The 15,913-nt window shown below is 26.8% G+C and overlaps 1 protein-coding gene across 1 annotated transcript in view; it reads right to left on the reverse strand.

Moving 5' to 3' along the window:
• Positions 1-7,460, reverse strand: part of LOC107455631 (uncharacterized) — a 32,097-nt gene extending 24,637 nt beyond the window's left edge. Inside the window, exon 1 of the mRNA XM_016073265.4 lies at positions 7,333-7,460. Within this exon, the coding sequence (XP_015928751.3) occupies positions 7,333-7,339 (7 nt within the window). The 5' untranslated portion in view covers positions 7,340-7,460. The remainder of the gene's footprint in view (positions 1-7,332) is intronic.
• Positions 7,461-15,913: the final 8,453 nt, after the last annotated feature.

Here is a 15,913-nt window from a genome sequence, read left to right on the forward strand (position 1 = left end):
TATAATAGTCCTTATTGATACACATTTAGTAAAAAAAACAAACAAATCTAAAAATTAAATTTAACCGAATAAATGTATTAGGGCGCTGTGCCCATGTTCGAGAGTTCGTGGGTTCGAACCCTGCCGGCCGTAGACTCCCCGTGTGGTAAAGTGACTGATGCACGTTAAATCTGTCGAGTAGCAAAAGTCCTCCATGTTCCCATAACAAATCAATACCAATGAATGGATGTATGAATGGATCCACGCCATAAACGGGTGCGACGTATGGTGCGGCAGAAGTCGAATTCTTGGCCATAGGTGGCGCCACTGGAAAACAAGAACAATTGCACCCCCTCTGCCTAAACAGGCATATGCTATGCTCAAAGGAAGCATGATAAAATTACCAAATTCTACTACATGTATCAAATTTTATCACATATTATAAAACTATATTTTATTGTTAATTTTACGAAAATCATTACCAAAGTACATCGACAAAATTACCAAACTCTTAGGTGTTCTCATAGAGCTAGAAGCGCAGCACATTTTACCATATTCTGGTAATTTTGATCACACTTTTTTCTCAGTGTAAAATAAAATTTTATTATCATTTTTACATTAGTTCCTTATAACTACTATAAAGGTCTAATTATAAAACTTAACAATTTTATAACTCATGTAATGTTTAGGGTAAGGTTACCAACAAGAGACAAAATATTTTTGGCTATTAACTTTAGCAGGAAATTTAGCAATTTTATAATTTTAAACACTAAAATATAATGTTAATCGAATGTTCATGATATTAATGTTTGTTACTGCTTTCCATACTATTTACAACTAGACATAAATGCTATAGTGATAAAATGTTAAGTAAATAAATAAGAAGTAAAAGTTTTTGGTCAATGAAGGAAACAGATCATCTTTATAGAGGCAGTGAGCTTCTATGATTTTATCATCTTAATAAAAGTAAGCAACATACACAAATCTATAACGAGAACTGAGCAGGCTTCTCCCGAACACATCCTGGGCAGTTTGGGACATTCCAGAGAGGACATATACTTATCCCCCCTTCTGGTCCTCGATTTTCTTAGGGTCAACGGTCTGACGGACCTTGTCTGACTTCGTCAGGCATTGGAGGATAAGCCACAACAAACAACAACAACATAACGAGCATGATTTGCAAGCATAAAATGCTGATTAAAAACCAACACAAACCACAGAAAATACATTAAAGCAGTTTTCAATTTACAATTTCGTTCATCTTGAAAAAAATGAGATGACCCCTGAAATGTTTCAATAATCGCAACTTTGTTACGCTGTGAAAAATTCCGGATCTAATTATGGTATAAAGTAACTTGGGAGTATCATCCGTAAAATCCATTTTTAACGTAAAATATTATACGGTAATTTTTGCTGTAATATTTATTTAATTAGACTGATTCAGTGATTTTGCGATAACTATTACTGTAAACATATATAAAGTCTTTGTTCCGTTGCATATTTCTGAAAAAATGGATTTTACGTTAAAAGGTTTTGGTGCCCTGAATGTCGATACTATTTATAGAAATTTGATCTGGAATTTTTATGTGGTTAAACCCTCAGCCTATTAATAGAAGCTCAAGCAGCTAAGGTTGGCTCTTAAGTAACTAGCAAACTGCAATTAATATATTCCCGAGAATTCAGTCATAATAAAGAATACAAACATTGCTATTGTGATTAAATAATGATGATTTTACACAGTTTTAAACATTATCAGTAACAATTAAAACACTAATCAGTAACAATTGATATGAAATAGTCGGAAGATTGCTGCCAATAACTTTAAACTAATGAAAGTCGCTTATTAATAGAGATGGCTTAAGGATAGCAACCCTCCTCTAATAGTTTTTTAAAAGACATTTAAGAATTAAAATAAATATAATAATTTACATACGAAAGTTATTACAGATAGCTAGAGTGTAACGTTTCAATACACAGTGTATTTCAACTATGTATTTCAATACATAGTTAGAAATTTCTCGGTAAAAATGGTTAAATAGCAATTCATTAAATTGTTATTTTACTATATTAAACCAAAATAGTCAAATAGCCATAAAAAGATGATATGCTATTCAAACTGTTAAGTGTGAGATAAAACGTTTATTGATTGTTTTTTTAAAACTAATATGGTTCAACAACTAGAATTCTATCCACGTTAACTAGGCCCAACATATAAATCTATTTAGTTCCGAGCAGCTAATTAAATAGTATATACTATAGCTGAGGGAGTTAATCGGCCAATCTCATTACCGACTGAACAGAGGTTCGAATCCCAGCGGTGATACCATAAAATTTCTTACATTCTCTCTATACATGAAGAGTTTCCAGTGTCCTGCACTCTTCAATTGGAGACCCAGGACTAATTGAGTACAAAACTATAATTCACGCATAAATGACGCAGCACAGAGTTTCAATAATCGTTTAAATTTCATTTTTATATTTTAGAAACTATGCCAGTTGTAAATGGTTACAAGGCCGTATAGTTTTGTATTCACGGTATTTTAACCGTACCAGTCGTAAACGGTTTGAAAACCGCAAAGGTAAAAAGAAATGTTCCTAACCATAAACTTAATTGTCAAATTGGATGGACAGACTGTTGCAGGTTATTTTGCCGTAATTTCTGAATGGAAATGAACCGTGTACTTAAAACACGTTCATTAAACAGCATTAGAGTTTTTTTTGTTTTTTGTTTTTGATTTTTGACTATTTGTAGCAAACAAAATTATAATGCTAGCAAAATTAAATTAATACGCGTAATTCTTTAAAAGAATATATTTCATGAAGATGTTGTTCTAACTTGCTATTCTATCATAGTTCTAAAAATGCTTCTTTGCAGCGTTGGGGATGATATTGGCAATCGATAAGCATATTTTGGGATAATAAAATTAGAAAAACCATTTTCCTTAGTTGCGCTGCCTTTTAACTAGTATATCTGGTATTTTAGAACTTAATATTTTATAAAGAAAAGAATTAGAATATTATAATATATTGATGAAACATAAAATTATTTACAAAAATGTTTTTGTGAAATAATTTAAATGAAAAACTTTCAAAAAAAGGAAACTATTAAATCTTACATATGAAGGGAATAGGTTAATGTAATAATGAGCTATGATTTTTCAACGGTGCATTCTTACAACAAACTTGTCAGCAGTATTTTTTCAAGATAAATATTTTTAAGCTTATGGATTTGCCATTAAACAACGGCGCAATATGCATTAATATTTTATTGCTTACATGAAAATTATGAAGTTTTTCATAAAAAAATAGATATTCTTTTATGTTGCACACCTTCATTTAAACCTAGGACCTTCATTTTACAACACATAAATTTTTACATTTTTCTCATTTTTTTGGAGAGTTTCATTTCGTTGTTATTTTTTAACGAAATTAATACGGAGCTTTATTACTAATTTATTATTTTATTCAGGCAACACAATTTTGAAAATAGAGAATAGAGAATATAGAATCTTTACTTATTAACTTGTTTGTTTTTATTATTTGTGAGACTTTTATTCGATTAAAAGCTGACTCTTTTATTATCTACAACAAAGTAAATTGACAAGCACAAGTAATTTGACTTGTAGTTTCTTTTTTCGCCTCTGTTACTCTTATTCCACTCTGTTGCCACACTGTTAGAAATTTCTTCGAAAAAATGGTTAAATAACAGTTTATTAAATTCTTATTTTACCATATTCGAGCAATAAAGTCAAATTAAGATGGTATTCAAACTGTTAATTGCGAGCAAAACTATTTATTAACTGCTTTCACTCAATATGGTTAAATAACCAGAATTTTATAGCAACAATTAAGCCCACCTCATGAATCCACGTTCCTTACAACTGGGTACCATTTACAGTCGAGTAGGCTAAACAGTTGGTCTCATGACCGTAAGAACGGGGGTTCGAGTCCATAATATTTCCATACATATTTTTATGCGTAGGACAGATATTACAGTGAATTCAAACTAGGCTTAACAGAGCAGAAGTGGATAGAAATGGAATGGGATTAATACATTTCACAGAGAAATAAAAAATTAAAATATTAATATTTATATGACGCAACTAAAAAAATTCATACATGTTTTAAGGGCAAAATTTTATTTCTATAGATTAAAAGCAGAATAGACGAGCACCTAAAACACTCGCCAACTCGTTATCTATTGTAAACAATTAGAAACGATGTCCAAAACACGCCAACACTGGAGTTTTCGGCAGCTAAAATATTTAACCTATGGCATGAAAGCACATAATCTCCACGTAATCTATTAGCAACGTAAAAAAATTGTTCTTTCACCCACATATTAGGGTTGTTCAACATAAAATTCGGAGAGATATCAAAGAAAGATGTTTAACATTATATTCGGAGATATTCATATTTTTTACAGTGTAAAATGGCCTGAATAGTTTTAGTTTTAAAATAAAAGTCTAAATAAACCATTTTTAAATAAACTAAAGTAACATTCGTACTAAACTTAAAATGTTTAGCAAAAAATTACCACTACTATTTTCTATATTAGATGCTTTATAATTGCAAATTCATGCGAGCTAAGAGGAAACGATGAGATGCCATATTGCTTTTTCCTCTGAAATAAGTTATTTTGTAATACTTTTTATTTAAAAGAAAACGAGTTGTACGAGAATAATATGCTATAATAGTAGATGATGTATGTTATGTAATGCTATGTTCAAGTATTAATATGTATACAGTGATTACCAACAGAAATTAAAACAATTTGAAATTGATAATAAATCCTACCTATTTATAAAGCACACAAAAATTTACACATATATTTATCAATATGTATTTTAGATTTAGTTTTAAAATATATGAAAAAAATAATGTAAGAGAAAATAATTTTTTCTATTTAAGTGAAGGTCATTAAAATGACCCGATGTTTTACGTTCCTGGTTATCAATTTTTCCTTCTCCTTCTATGGGCCTTATTTATTCCATTTCTTCATGGTCAAGTCTGTTTTATTCTTTTCGCAGCCGTGAATAGAATTTATTTAACATTCACGTACTCCATGTTCTTCTTTATCATTAGAAGTATTGGTCGAAAGTTATAGCAAAGTTATAAAAATAACTAAGTAGGGGAGAGTCGGGTAGTCCCGCCCACTTAAGGAGTACTGCTTATATTTTTGTATAATATTGAGTAATAATCAATATTTTTGTATGTTTCTATTGTTTTATCATCTAATTAAATAATGCAAAAAGAATAAACCAAAAAAAGAATAGTTTATAAAAAAATAGAAATTTAAAAAAACATGTTTTTCAGCTCTTTTCAAAATGTGTCGGGTAGCCCCACCCAGTTACAAAAATTATGTTTTTCGACTGTTTTTTCAGATGTAAATGAAAATAAACCAATGTATTGACAATAGATAAACCTCATTTATCATTTTTATCACAAATACTTGAGTATTACTTGAGTATATCAAATACTTGAGTATATCACAAATATTTTATCATAAATGCTTGAAACTTTGAAAATAATCTTTTTTTAATATAACAATTAATGTCCGATGATCCATTGACTTGAAAAAATATTCTATATACATGAAATTGACAGTGGGCGAGGGTACCCGACAATCCCCTAACTAAATTGCTCAGAGTTATAGCTGAAAATTAGCAAAAGAATTTTAATGATGCCATAATAAAATAATATAATATTATTCATTAGGTGTAAAAAATTAGAATTATTTGAAAAAATAAAACAACAAAAAGTAGTGTCCATAGCGCGAATCATATATTGTTTACTAGAAAACATGACAATTACAAATATCACCCACTTAAATGGTCATTTAATGATATGTTTTTAATAAAGATTAAGTTTAGCATTTCAGGTACAGGGAGATCCTTAGACAGAAAAAAAATATGGTAAAATTACCGTACTGTATGGTAATGATATTTCTGGTAGAAAAAAGCATAAGTCTAGTTAATAAAACCAAAATATACTATATTTAAACTATTCATTTGGTAATTTTTCCCTTCTTATATTAACGGTTTACTTGTAATTCAGGGTTTCAAAATTACAGTTGTTATTACTATACATTTAGAGAAAAAAATACAAAACTGAAAAGTAAATTTATCCGACTAAATAGTTTTAATGCCATGCTGTGAAGTATCATACACTCTGTTATAATTTTCTTCCTGAAATTATGGACAATAACCGACAGAAGTCTGTCCATTTCTAAACCATAAAAATAAAGCTTATAAGCTTATTTAAAAACAGTGATAATAAAATAAACTAAAAAATAATAATTTGTGGAAATAAATAAATTTAAATAAATAAGGATACAAATTAATATAAAGATTTATTAATTTTTATAAAATATTTGCATTTATTAAAAGAAACTGATTTCTTAAAGATATCCGTGCAAACTCTTTTTTAGAGTATTTTTTCCTTTTTTCTTCTCTTGTAAAATAAATACCAGAAAAATAGTTAAGTTATTCTTCTAAAAGTTATTCTGTAAATAAAAATTAAATACGAGGAAAAATTCAGTTATTCTCCTTGAAGTTATTCTGCAAATAAAAAATAAATACGAGAGATAAATAATTAATTTATTGTTCTTAAAGTTATTCTGAAAAAAAAATTAACTACTAGAGAAAAATTCAGTTATTCTCCTTACAGTTATTCTGTAAATAAAAAATAAATACGAAAAAAATAATAATTAATTTATTGATCTTAAAGTTATTCTGAAAATAAAAATTAAATACTAGAGAAAAATTCAGTTATTCTCCTTGAAGTTATTCTGCAAATAAAAACTAAATACCAGAGATAAATAATTAATTTATTGTTCTTAAAGTTATTCTGAAAATAAAAAATAATTACGAAAAAAATAATTACGCTTTCCTCATTAAAGTTATTCTGTTAATAAAAGTAAATACTAAAACACATAATTAGGTTATTCACCTTAATGTTATACTGTAAATTAAAAATAAATAGGAGAAAAAATAATAAGGTTATTCTCCTAAAAGTTATTCTATAAATAAAAAGAAAACTACGAAATAATTAAAAGTTATCCTTCCAAAATATTTTTTGTAAATAAAACTATAGAAAAAGAATATTCTGCAATCAGAAGAAATTAAATATCGTTTGCTTCAAAAAAACGACCAAGTCTATTAAAATTTTTTATTTAAAGCGTTGTCGTCTGAAAATTATATTTATGTAAGCAAATCATAATTATAAAGAATAAATACAGCTACGAAAATTATAGAGATCTTGATTATTACTTTCTTAGAAATGTTAATGAAACCGGCATTCTTTCAATTAATAAGAATTGTTTACAAGATGAAATATTAAATTCTATCTTACCTTCCATTCAATTTTTCCCTATTTACACGTCTGTCTGTGCTATCTGTCACAGAAGACATTTGATTTCACAGAAATAAGCTTTTTTCCCCTTTTCTCCAAAGGGCATTGAAAATTTGAAGGAAAACACATAGGAGGAAGTTTTTCTTCAGTTTTTAAATTGTTATTGGCCAATTTTAGAGCTTGTTAGAAGGAAGACGAGGTTGTAATTGTAATCAAATAAACAAAATGATATGCGTATCTTTAAATTATTCTTTTATTTCCTTAGAGGTGCTATTTGTTGTTTTCGGCTATCACACAACTGATGCTTGTTAGAAGATTAAAGGATACATTTTAAAATACAAACAAAAGTACACTTTTTAATCTCGTTTATCCTTAAATACGTTACAAAAGTTTTGAACCTGTTGTAAGATTGTTGAGTATTTTATATTGATTATATTTTGCTCATTTAATTAGGCTACAAATCAGTTTCTTTGTAGCCTAATTCCGATTATATTAATAACACCAATAATAATTATTATTTTTTTGATCAAATACAAACAAATGTAAATTTTTTTATTTTTAGTTTCCTTTTTCGTTAGGATTCAGCCCTTTTTTTATCCTTAAGAGAGTTTTAGTTTCTAGTTAGAGTAGTTAAGAGGTGCTATTTGTTGATGCTGTTACACAATTGTTAGAATATTAAGGGATACATTTTAAAATACAAACAAAACTACACTTTTTAATCTCGTTTATCCTTAAATACGCTACAAAAGTTCTGAACCTGTTGTAAAATTGTTGAGTTTTTTTATTGATTATATTTTGCGCATTTAATTAGGATACAAATCAGTTTCTTTGTAGCCTAATTCCGATTATATTAATAACACTAATAATAATTATTTTTTTCTGATAAAATACAAACAAATGTAAAATTTTTTATTTTTAGTTTCCTTTTTCGTTAGGATTCAACCCTTTTTTTTATCCTTAAGAGAGTTTCAGTTTCTAGTTAGAGTAGTTAAGAGGTGCTATTTGTTGATGCTGTTACACAACTGTTAGAAGATTAAACGATACATTTTAAAATGCAAACAAAAGTACACTTTTTAATCTCGTTTATCCTTAAATACGCTACAAAAGTTTTGAACCTGTTGTAAAATTGACGAGTTTTTTTTATTGATTATATTTCGCGCATTTAATTAGGTTGTAAATCAGTTTCTTTATAGCCTAATTCCGATTATATTAATAACACCAATAATAATTATTTTTTTCTGATCAAATACAAACAAATGTGCAATTTTTTATTTTTAGTTTCCTTTTTCGTTAGGATTCAACCCTTTTTTTATCCTTAAGAGAGTTTTAGTTTTTAGTTAGAGTAGTTAAGAGGTGCTATTTGTTGATGCTGTTACACAATTGTTAGAATATTAAGGGATACATTTTAAAATGCAAACAAAAGTACACTTTTTAATCTCGTTTATCCTTAAATACGCTAGAAAAATTCTGAACATGTTGTAAAATTGTTGAGTAGAAACTAGAAAATAAAGTTCAAAGTTTTAACATTTCTTCGGAATATTTTGCTGATAAATTCTTGCACATATCATTCATTGTTAATCTTATTGATTGTAGTACATAGCGGAAAATCCTTTCCAGTTAACTTCATAATGTTTATATCTGATCTTAAAAAGATCACAATTTTTATTTATTTATTTATAATTTTTAATTTTTAGTTTGATTTTTAATTACTATTTAATTTTTATTTTCATTTTCAAATGAACTCGAAAAAATTTGAAACTCGAAAAAGTCTTTGTTGCTAGTTTCTTTCAGATGTTTCTGCATTGATTGTCAATGCATAACTGAAAATTTCTTTCAAAGTTAACTTAATTATGTTGATATTTTATCTCAAAAAAGATAAAATATTAAACTGAAAGTTTCTTTTAATAAAGTGTTCAAAAAAGTTACTTTTAAGAAAGTGTTTAAAAAAGGTTTCTTTTAATTCTTTAAAACAAATCTGCTAATTTTCCATTTCGTTGTTTTATTTAGATTAATTTTTCAGCTAATTATTATTTTTTCAATTTTTCTTTGTATTTGTATTTTGAAAATTTAAAAAGCCAAATATTCATTAGTGATTTGGAGTTTTATTTTGAAAAAAAAAATATTGAATTTTTTCTTTGGTTTAAGATTTGAATTTTGATCTTTAAATGTTAAAAATACGACAAATACAAAGAAAGAAATTGGTAAAATATATCACAATATTGAAGTTCTAGAAAACATCATATTCTTAACTTAGTAATATATACTATATTATTTTTCTGAATATTCAAAATAAGTAATTTGAACTAAGTTTTGAAACAAAACTATTGCATTATAATAACATTTAATGAATTATTGTCATCTAATTCAATGCATAATAATATGCAATTAATATTTTTTATTAAAAAAAGCAATAATAGTAAACTGAAAATAAAGAAACTAAAAATCAGCTACTATGAATTTCTTTTTAATTTTGATTCGTCATTTAGGAATTTCATTGAATAAATCAACCACTCTTTTTTAAAAACAATTAGGCGATTGGGAAGTCAATCTTAATTCAGATTGTATTGTAAAAATATACTTTCTTGGTTCTCTTTTTAAACATATTTTCTAGTTTTGTAAAACTATATTTTGGTTTAAATTTACTGATGTCTTCTATATTCACTACATTTACTTCTTACATGACATTTCTAAAGTTTAAATGAGATTTAATTATGTTTAAGTGTTCTCAACTATATTACTACGCTGAAAATATGATTAAAAGTGTTAAATTAGCACACAAAAAAGTGCCCTTCATATAAATTTTTTAGATGAAATAGTGAATATTTTATAGATAAAATAATGAAAGACAATTTCATGCAAACATTGATTTTATATTTTCCAAGCGTCTCAAATTTGCATGTTTGAATTTTAAGGGATATTTCAATAAAAATGTGTTCTTCTTTATCAATCGTCTTCTTTCAATTTTTTGAATTCTATCAAATAATGCTTGTTTTCATATTCAAGACATATTCAATCATTATCTAGATTCCTAATCAAGCGTAAAAATAAACAACGCTGCTCTATGTATAGTAAGATTCTAAATAAAATTTCAATTATGAAGGTTGTTTCATATAGGTTTAAAATTTTTTTTTATATTGACATGTAGACAGTAATTTCTTTTATCACAAAGCATGATATTCCTAACTATATTCTAAGTCAATTATATGCAAATTATCGAGACAGCTATCACAATTTCTTTAACTTTAACGTGAAAATTATAATAATTTTCTTTCAAACAATTTCCTCTGCAATTTCTTTTTTGCTATTAAAAGAGTTCTTTGTTATTAAACTTTCCTCAAGATAAGCTAAACAAGATTAAGATGATTTAGGAAAAAAATTCTGACACAGGAAAAAGAAATTCTTTTAAAATTAACGTACTTTATGGTAATGATATTTCTGTTTACAAAAAAAATATCATAATTTTGGTTCATAAAATCAACATAAACGTTATTTAAACCATTCATTTTCGTTCATATAGTAATAGTTTTTTAGAAAATTCTGGTTTCCAAAATTTTAGTTCTTTTTACCACTCTTTTATTAAAAAATACAAAATTGAAAAGGATATTTAACCGTATAAATGGTTTTGCGTTAAGGAATAATGATAATATTACCTACTTTTATCACTGATTATGAAATCATATTTTATTGTTAATTATACCAAAATCATTATCAAAGCGCTTTGATAAATATTATCGACCTTTTTGTTATTCTCATACAACAAGAAACACTGTAAATGTTAGCATATTCTTGAAGCTTTGACGATACCTTTTTCTTAGTTTGCTAACGACTAACAATGCTGCAGACAAAATAAAAAAGTATGCGCAATTTTGTAAGAGATAGTCGATTCTCCAAACATAAAGCCACGGAAAATGACATGTTTTCGGAGCAGAGTATTAAAAATACACAACTGATAGCGCAAAATAATTTTTTCCCTCAAATGCAAACATAGCGTGACATATTAAATATGAACAAGAGCATAAATTTAGAGGACCATTCCGCAAAATATAATAACTCTTAGCCGCATCATTTATGCCAGTGTGCAAAAAATTCCATCATGTCAAAAAAAAAAAAAGAAAAGAGTTTTGAGAGAGTATTTCTAAATTTTATTTTTAAAATTTTTGAAGAAGCTTAATTTTTTAATTTCTGTAATTCTAATTTTAATTTCCAATTTTCCTATCATACAAATAATTTTTGCTTAGAAAAAAAATAAATAAATAAAGATAAATTAATAAATAAAAAACTAATATCGAAATAATTTTGAAGAATTTTAAGGATAATTGCTTTTTAATTTTATTACAATCGGCCTAGATTCTTTTCGGCTAATCTGGAAATTTGCGAAGAATTATTCAATCACGGTTCATTTGTTTTGGCTTATTGAAATAAAAATTTAATAAGACTTTTTACAATAAATCTTTATTACTGTGGGCTTATTTGAAATTTAGCAATGAGTTATACGTTTCCTAATAAACTAAAAGTGTATGTGCTCACTATAACTAGCCTGAAAAGTGATTACTACTAGGCTGATTATAAAATACTGGAGACTTTTTTCCCATCTAATTTGACGTATTGTAAAATAACAGTGATTTTTAGTAAAGAGCCGAATTATTCAATTAGCCGACAACATATATATAATTATCATGTTTATTTTTTTTAGCTAAATCATTAAAAGCAATTGCAAAAGATCCATGAAATACTCCCATGTCCGAAATCGCTTTTTCTTTTTATTCTAAAAGAAAATACTAAGAAAAAAATTTTAGAAAAGAAAAATCTTCCCCATAAAAACAAAGATTTCAACATAGTAAGGACATCTTAGTAGCCGCAATATGAGTTTAGATTTCAAGAAAATCACACAAAAACATCCCGAGGCTATAACAATTAGAAACAATAAAATATTCTTCAAAAATGCTTTCTATTTCTTTATTCTATTTAGAAGAAACTCAGGCATTAAATATTAAATATGGAAGGACATTGAACTATACTAAGGCAGACATCTGGCCTTGACACTAATAGAAATGTTTCTTTAACAAATGCCAATATTTTGCAAGACTTGTCCACGAGGCAAACTTGAAGACTAATATCATAGTCGAGTTTTTTTTTTTATTACTTATTTCTTTCTGACCCATGACCCATTTGGAAATTCTAAATGCAGCTCTTACAAGTTTAGAGTATTGTTTCTAGAACTTATTATAATTCTAAAAAAGTTAGAAAATCGGTTAGAAAAAAGTGGGAGGTAAAAAATAAGTTTGCAGTTTCATTGAAGTATTCTATAAATAGTTTAAGAAAAAAAAAGCAAATGAAATTTCGCGTTCAAAATATTAATTTGTTATAAACATTAATTAATAAATTATTAATAAGTTCTCACAAATTTAGAGTATTGTTTCTAGAACTTACTACAGTTCTTAAAAGTTAGAAAATCAACTGGGAACTACTGGATGAAAGAGAAATATTTTCCGTATTTCACTGAAATGTTCTATAAATAGTTTAAAAATATAAACTAAATGTAATCTCACGTTAAACGTATTAAATTTGTTATAAACATTAATTAATTAATTTTAAATAAGTGCTTATGAAAAATACCAATTAATAAGATTATTTATATAGTTCCAAGACGCGATTTCTACTATATTAGTTATAAGTTACTTTATTGAACAGAAAGAAGTGCTAATTACAAATCTTAAAGGACACAAATCTCTTCTCTATATACACTAAATTAAAATTCTGTTTGTTTAAATTATGTATGTATTTTAATAACTCAAGAACGGGGGCATTGACTTTAACATTATTCATTCTGCTGTTTGTAAATTTTTATGGGGCTTGGGGCCGTTTTAAAGCAATCACCAATTTTTTGCAAGGTGCAAATTACAAGCTATAAAAAAAGAAAGAAAAGAAAAGAAAGAAAGAAAATATACTATAAACTCATTTTGGCATTGCCCTGCAATTTATCAATAATGTATATTTTTATATCAATTTTTAATTTTTCATCCTCATACTTTAAATTGTTCACACGCAGAATTTTTTAAAGTTATGACTTTTATTAATTTAGCAAGCGTTTTTATGGAAGCATCAATGTCATAAAACGTTTAGATTTTAATTTAATTTTCTAAAGAAACAGAAGAAGACGGATTTCAGGAAGAAAAGAATTAAAGTGCTAACCTAAAGCTCTCTTAATTAAAAATTTCTTCAAAGATTTAAATACTGAAATTGAAGCACTTTCTAGAAGCAAATAATACTGCATATCATAGTACACTGATAAACATCTATATGCACGTACGCATACAAGAGAAATATTATATTTCACTGCCACAGTTATCTTTAAATTATAAAGAAATATATAAAGAAATTACACTCGAATGTTAGATCATGTAAAAAGTCGACGAGTTAAATTTTTTTCTAAGCGCCTCAAAAGGGCGACCCTTTAAAACCAAATCGTTTCAGTGCCCATTTGCAGAAGAAACTTAATATTTTTAAGGGATGAGTTTATCGTTTTATAAAAAGATTATTTTCAACTGAATTTATTCAAGTCTTTTTAATTCTTAGATTATTTATTTTAATTATATGAAATGCGTACATGTTTTTTTTCTTTAAAGCTTCTGTTTCTTAATGAAGACGAAAGAACATTTTGTTAAGTGAATTACGATTTCGCTTAACCTTTACATTTCACACCATTTTTCTTGTTCTAAAATTTATTTTTATGCAGCACCATTAATTATTTAACTATTGATTAATTATTTAATTATTTAGTTTACAAAATAATTTAATATAATATTTAATTAATCATTTTTATGCAGTTTTTCAAAACATTTTTAATGTAGAATTTTTCTTTCCCCTGTTTGGAATACAATTTATAATATGACAAAATGAAATAAACAGTAGTAAGTAAAAATATGACAGAAAAACTTTTTTGCGAAAAATGAAACTAGAATCTAAGATAAAAGATTTAGGGTCGATTAGAAAATTTTTGTTTTCGAAACAAAGGCACAGTTTGAAAAATAATTTCAAACCATTAATCAAAACTCACGCAATCCAATCCTGATTAGTTATATTTTATTGAAGCAACGAAACAATAAAAAATTATGTTTTCATAACTCAATTTTTAAAATATAAATCGCAGAGAAGTTTTACTAATTTATGTCGTAAATATAATTGTATTTAAATAAACAAAAATAAGACGAAGACACTAAATTATAAACTGTAGAACAGCAGCTATAATTTTTTTTTTGCGGCGGAACCCTAAATAATCAATCTTCTTTCGACGGAACCCCATCTTTAATAAAGTTTAAGGTAATTGTGAACTTCATAACCTATGAAAGACTATATTTAAAATATTTAATTAGAGAAATGAAGATTTTTTCTCATTTTATCATTAATATTCTTAAATTAGGTGTTATGTGTGACAGTTAAATGTGCCGTCCTTGTGCTATTTCTTGTCTAGTTATAAACTTGTTTCTGGTGTATATACATAAGCTGAAAGTGATTAAATAAGCCGAATAATGGTTTATTTCGAAATGAAAACTGAAAAGAGCAGAAAACTATCATTACGGAAACATATTTCTTTATTAAAAAATTCAGTTATTTTGATTTGAAAAGTGCGATAGGAATTACTAATGGAATATTTTATAAATGTCCGTTTTTTCATATTTCATTCTATATATTGTTATAAGTAATATTGTCATTAGAAATAATTTTATAAAGGCAACTACAAGATTAAATAAATTAAGAATTATAACTTGGATCTAAATATAATCAATGATATCAAAACTTATTACGGTTAGAAAAAGCGCTAACTATGGGACCCCCTTCACTCTGCCACGGAACCACCATTTGGGGACCGCATGCTGTAGAGCAGGGGTATGAAACTCAATAGTTAACTTGGGCCAAATAAACAATGCTTAACTTTAGGTGGTCCGCAAGAAAAAAATAAAATAAATCAGTGTTCATAGAAACAAATATTTTTATTTTGAATAGAACATTATAATAAACATATATAAAGTAAAATTATTGTTTGATATTTGACATCTCTTCTCTGCTACTATCTTTCCCATTTCGGGAGAAATTTTATTTGCCGAGACTGGTTTCAAAGTTGACCCAACGTGAGCGTTATTAATACGGTTTCGTACAGAGTACAGGAGATTTACTTCCATTCATAACAGAAAATAATTGCTCGCACTGATAAGTACTTCCAAACATGGAAATAATTTCTTATGCGAATTTTCGAGTATTTTCAACCCTAGCAGGTAAATATTTGTAAAATTCAGGCACACTCACTTTCAATGAATTTTGCCTTCAAATTTGAGTAGCACTGAATCTCAATCACTTCCATTTGCATATTACTGGGTACTGAGTCTATATTTATTGAGAAAATCGAAGAAAACAAGCAAAATTTGTCCTCCAAAGAATTAAAATCTTTAAACCTTGTTTCAAATTCTGTTCTAAGGTTTGAAATTTTTTCTGCGTATTTTTGATACGATGCAGTATCCCTGGAAAGCCAGGTGCCGCAAGCCAATTAGAATTTTACATTTTCGCTTGTGCAATTTAAAATGAT

This window comes from Parasteatoda tepidariorum, chromosome 7 (genome assembly GCF_982258835.1).
Source record: "Parasteatoda tepidariorum strain Cologne lab strain chromosome 7, Ptep-v5.0, whole genome shotgun sequence".
Taxonomy (NCBI): domain Eukaryota; kingdom Metazoa; phylum Arthropoda; class Arachnida; order Araneae; family Theridiidae; genus Parasteatoda; species Parasteatoda tepidariorum.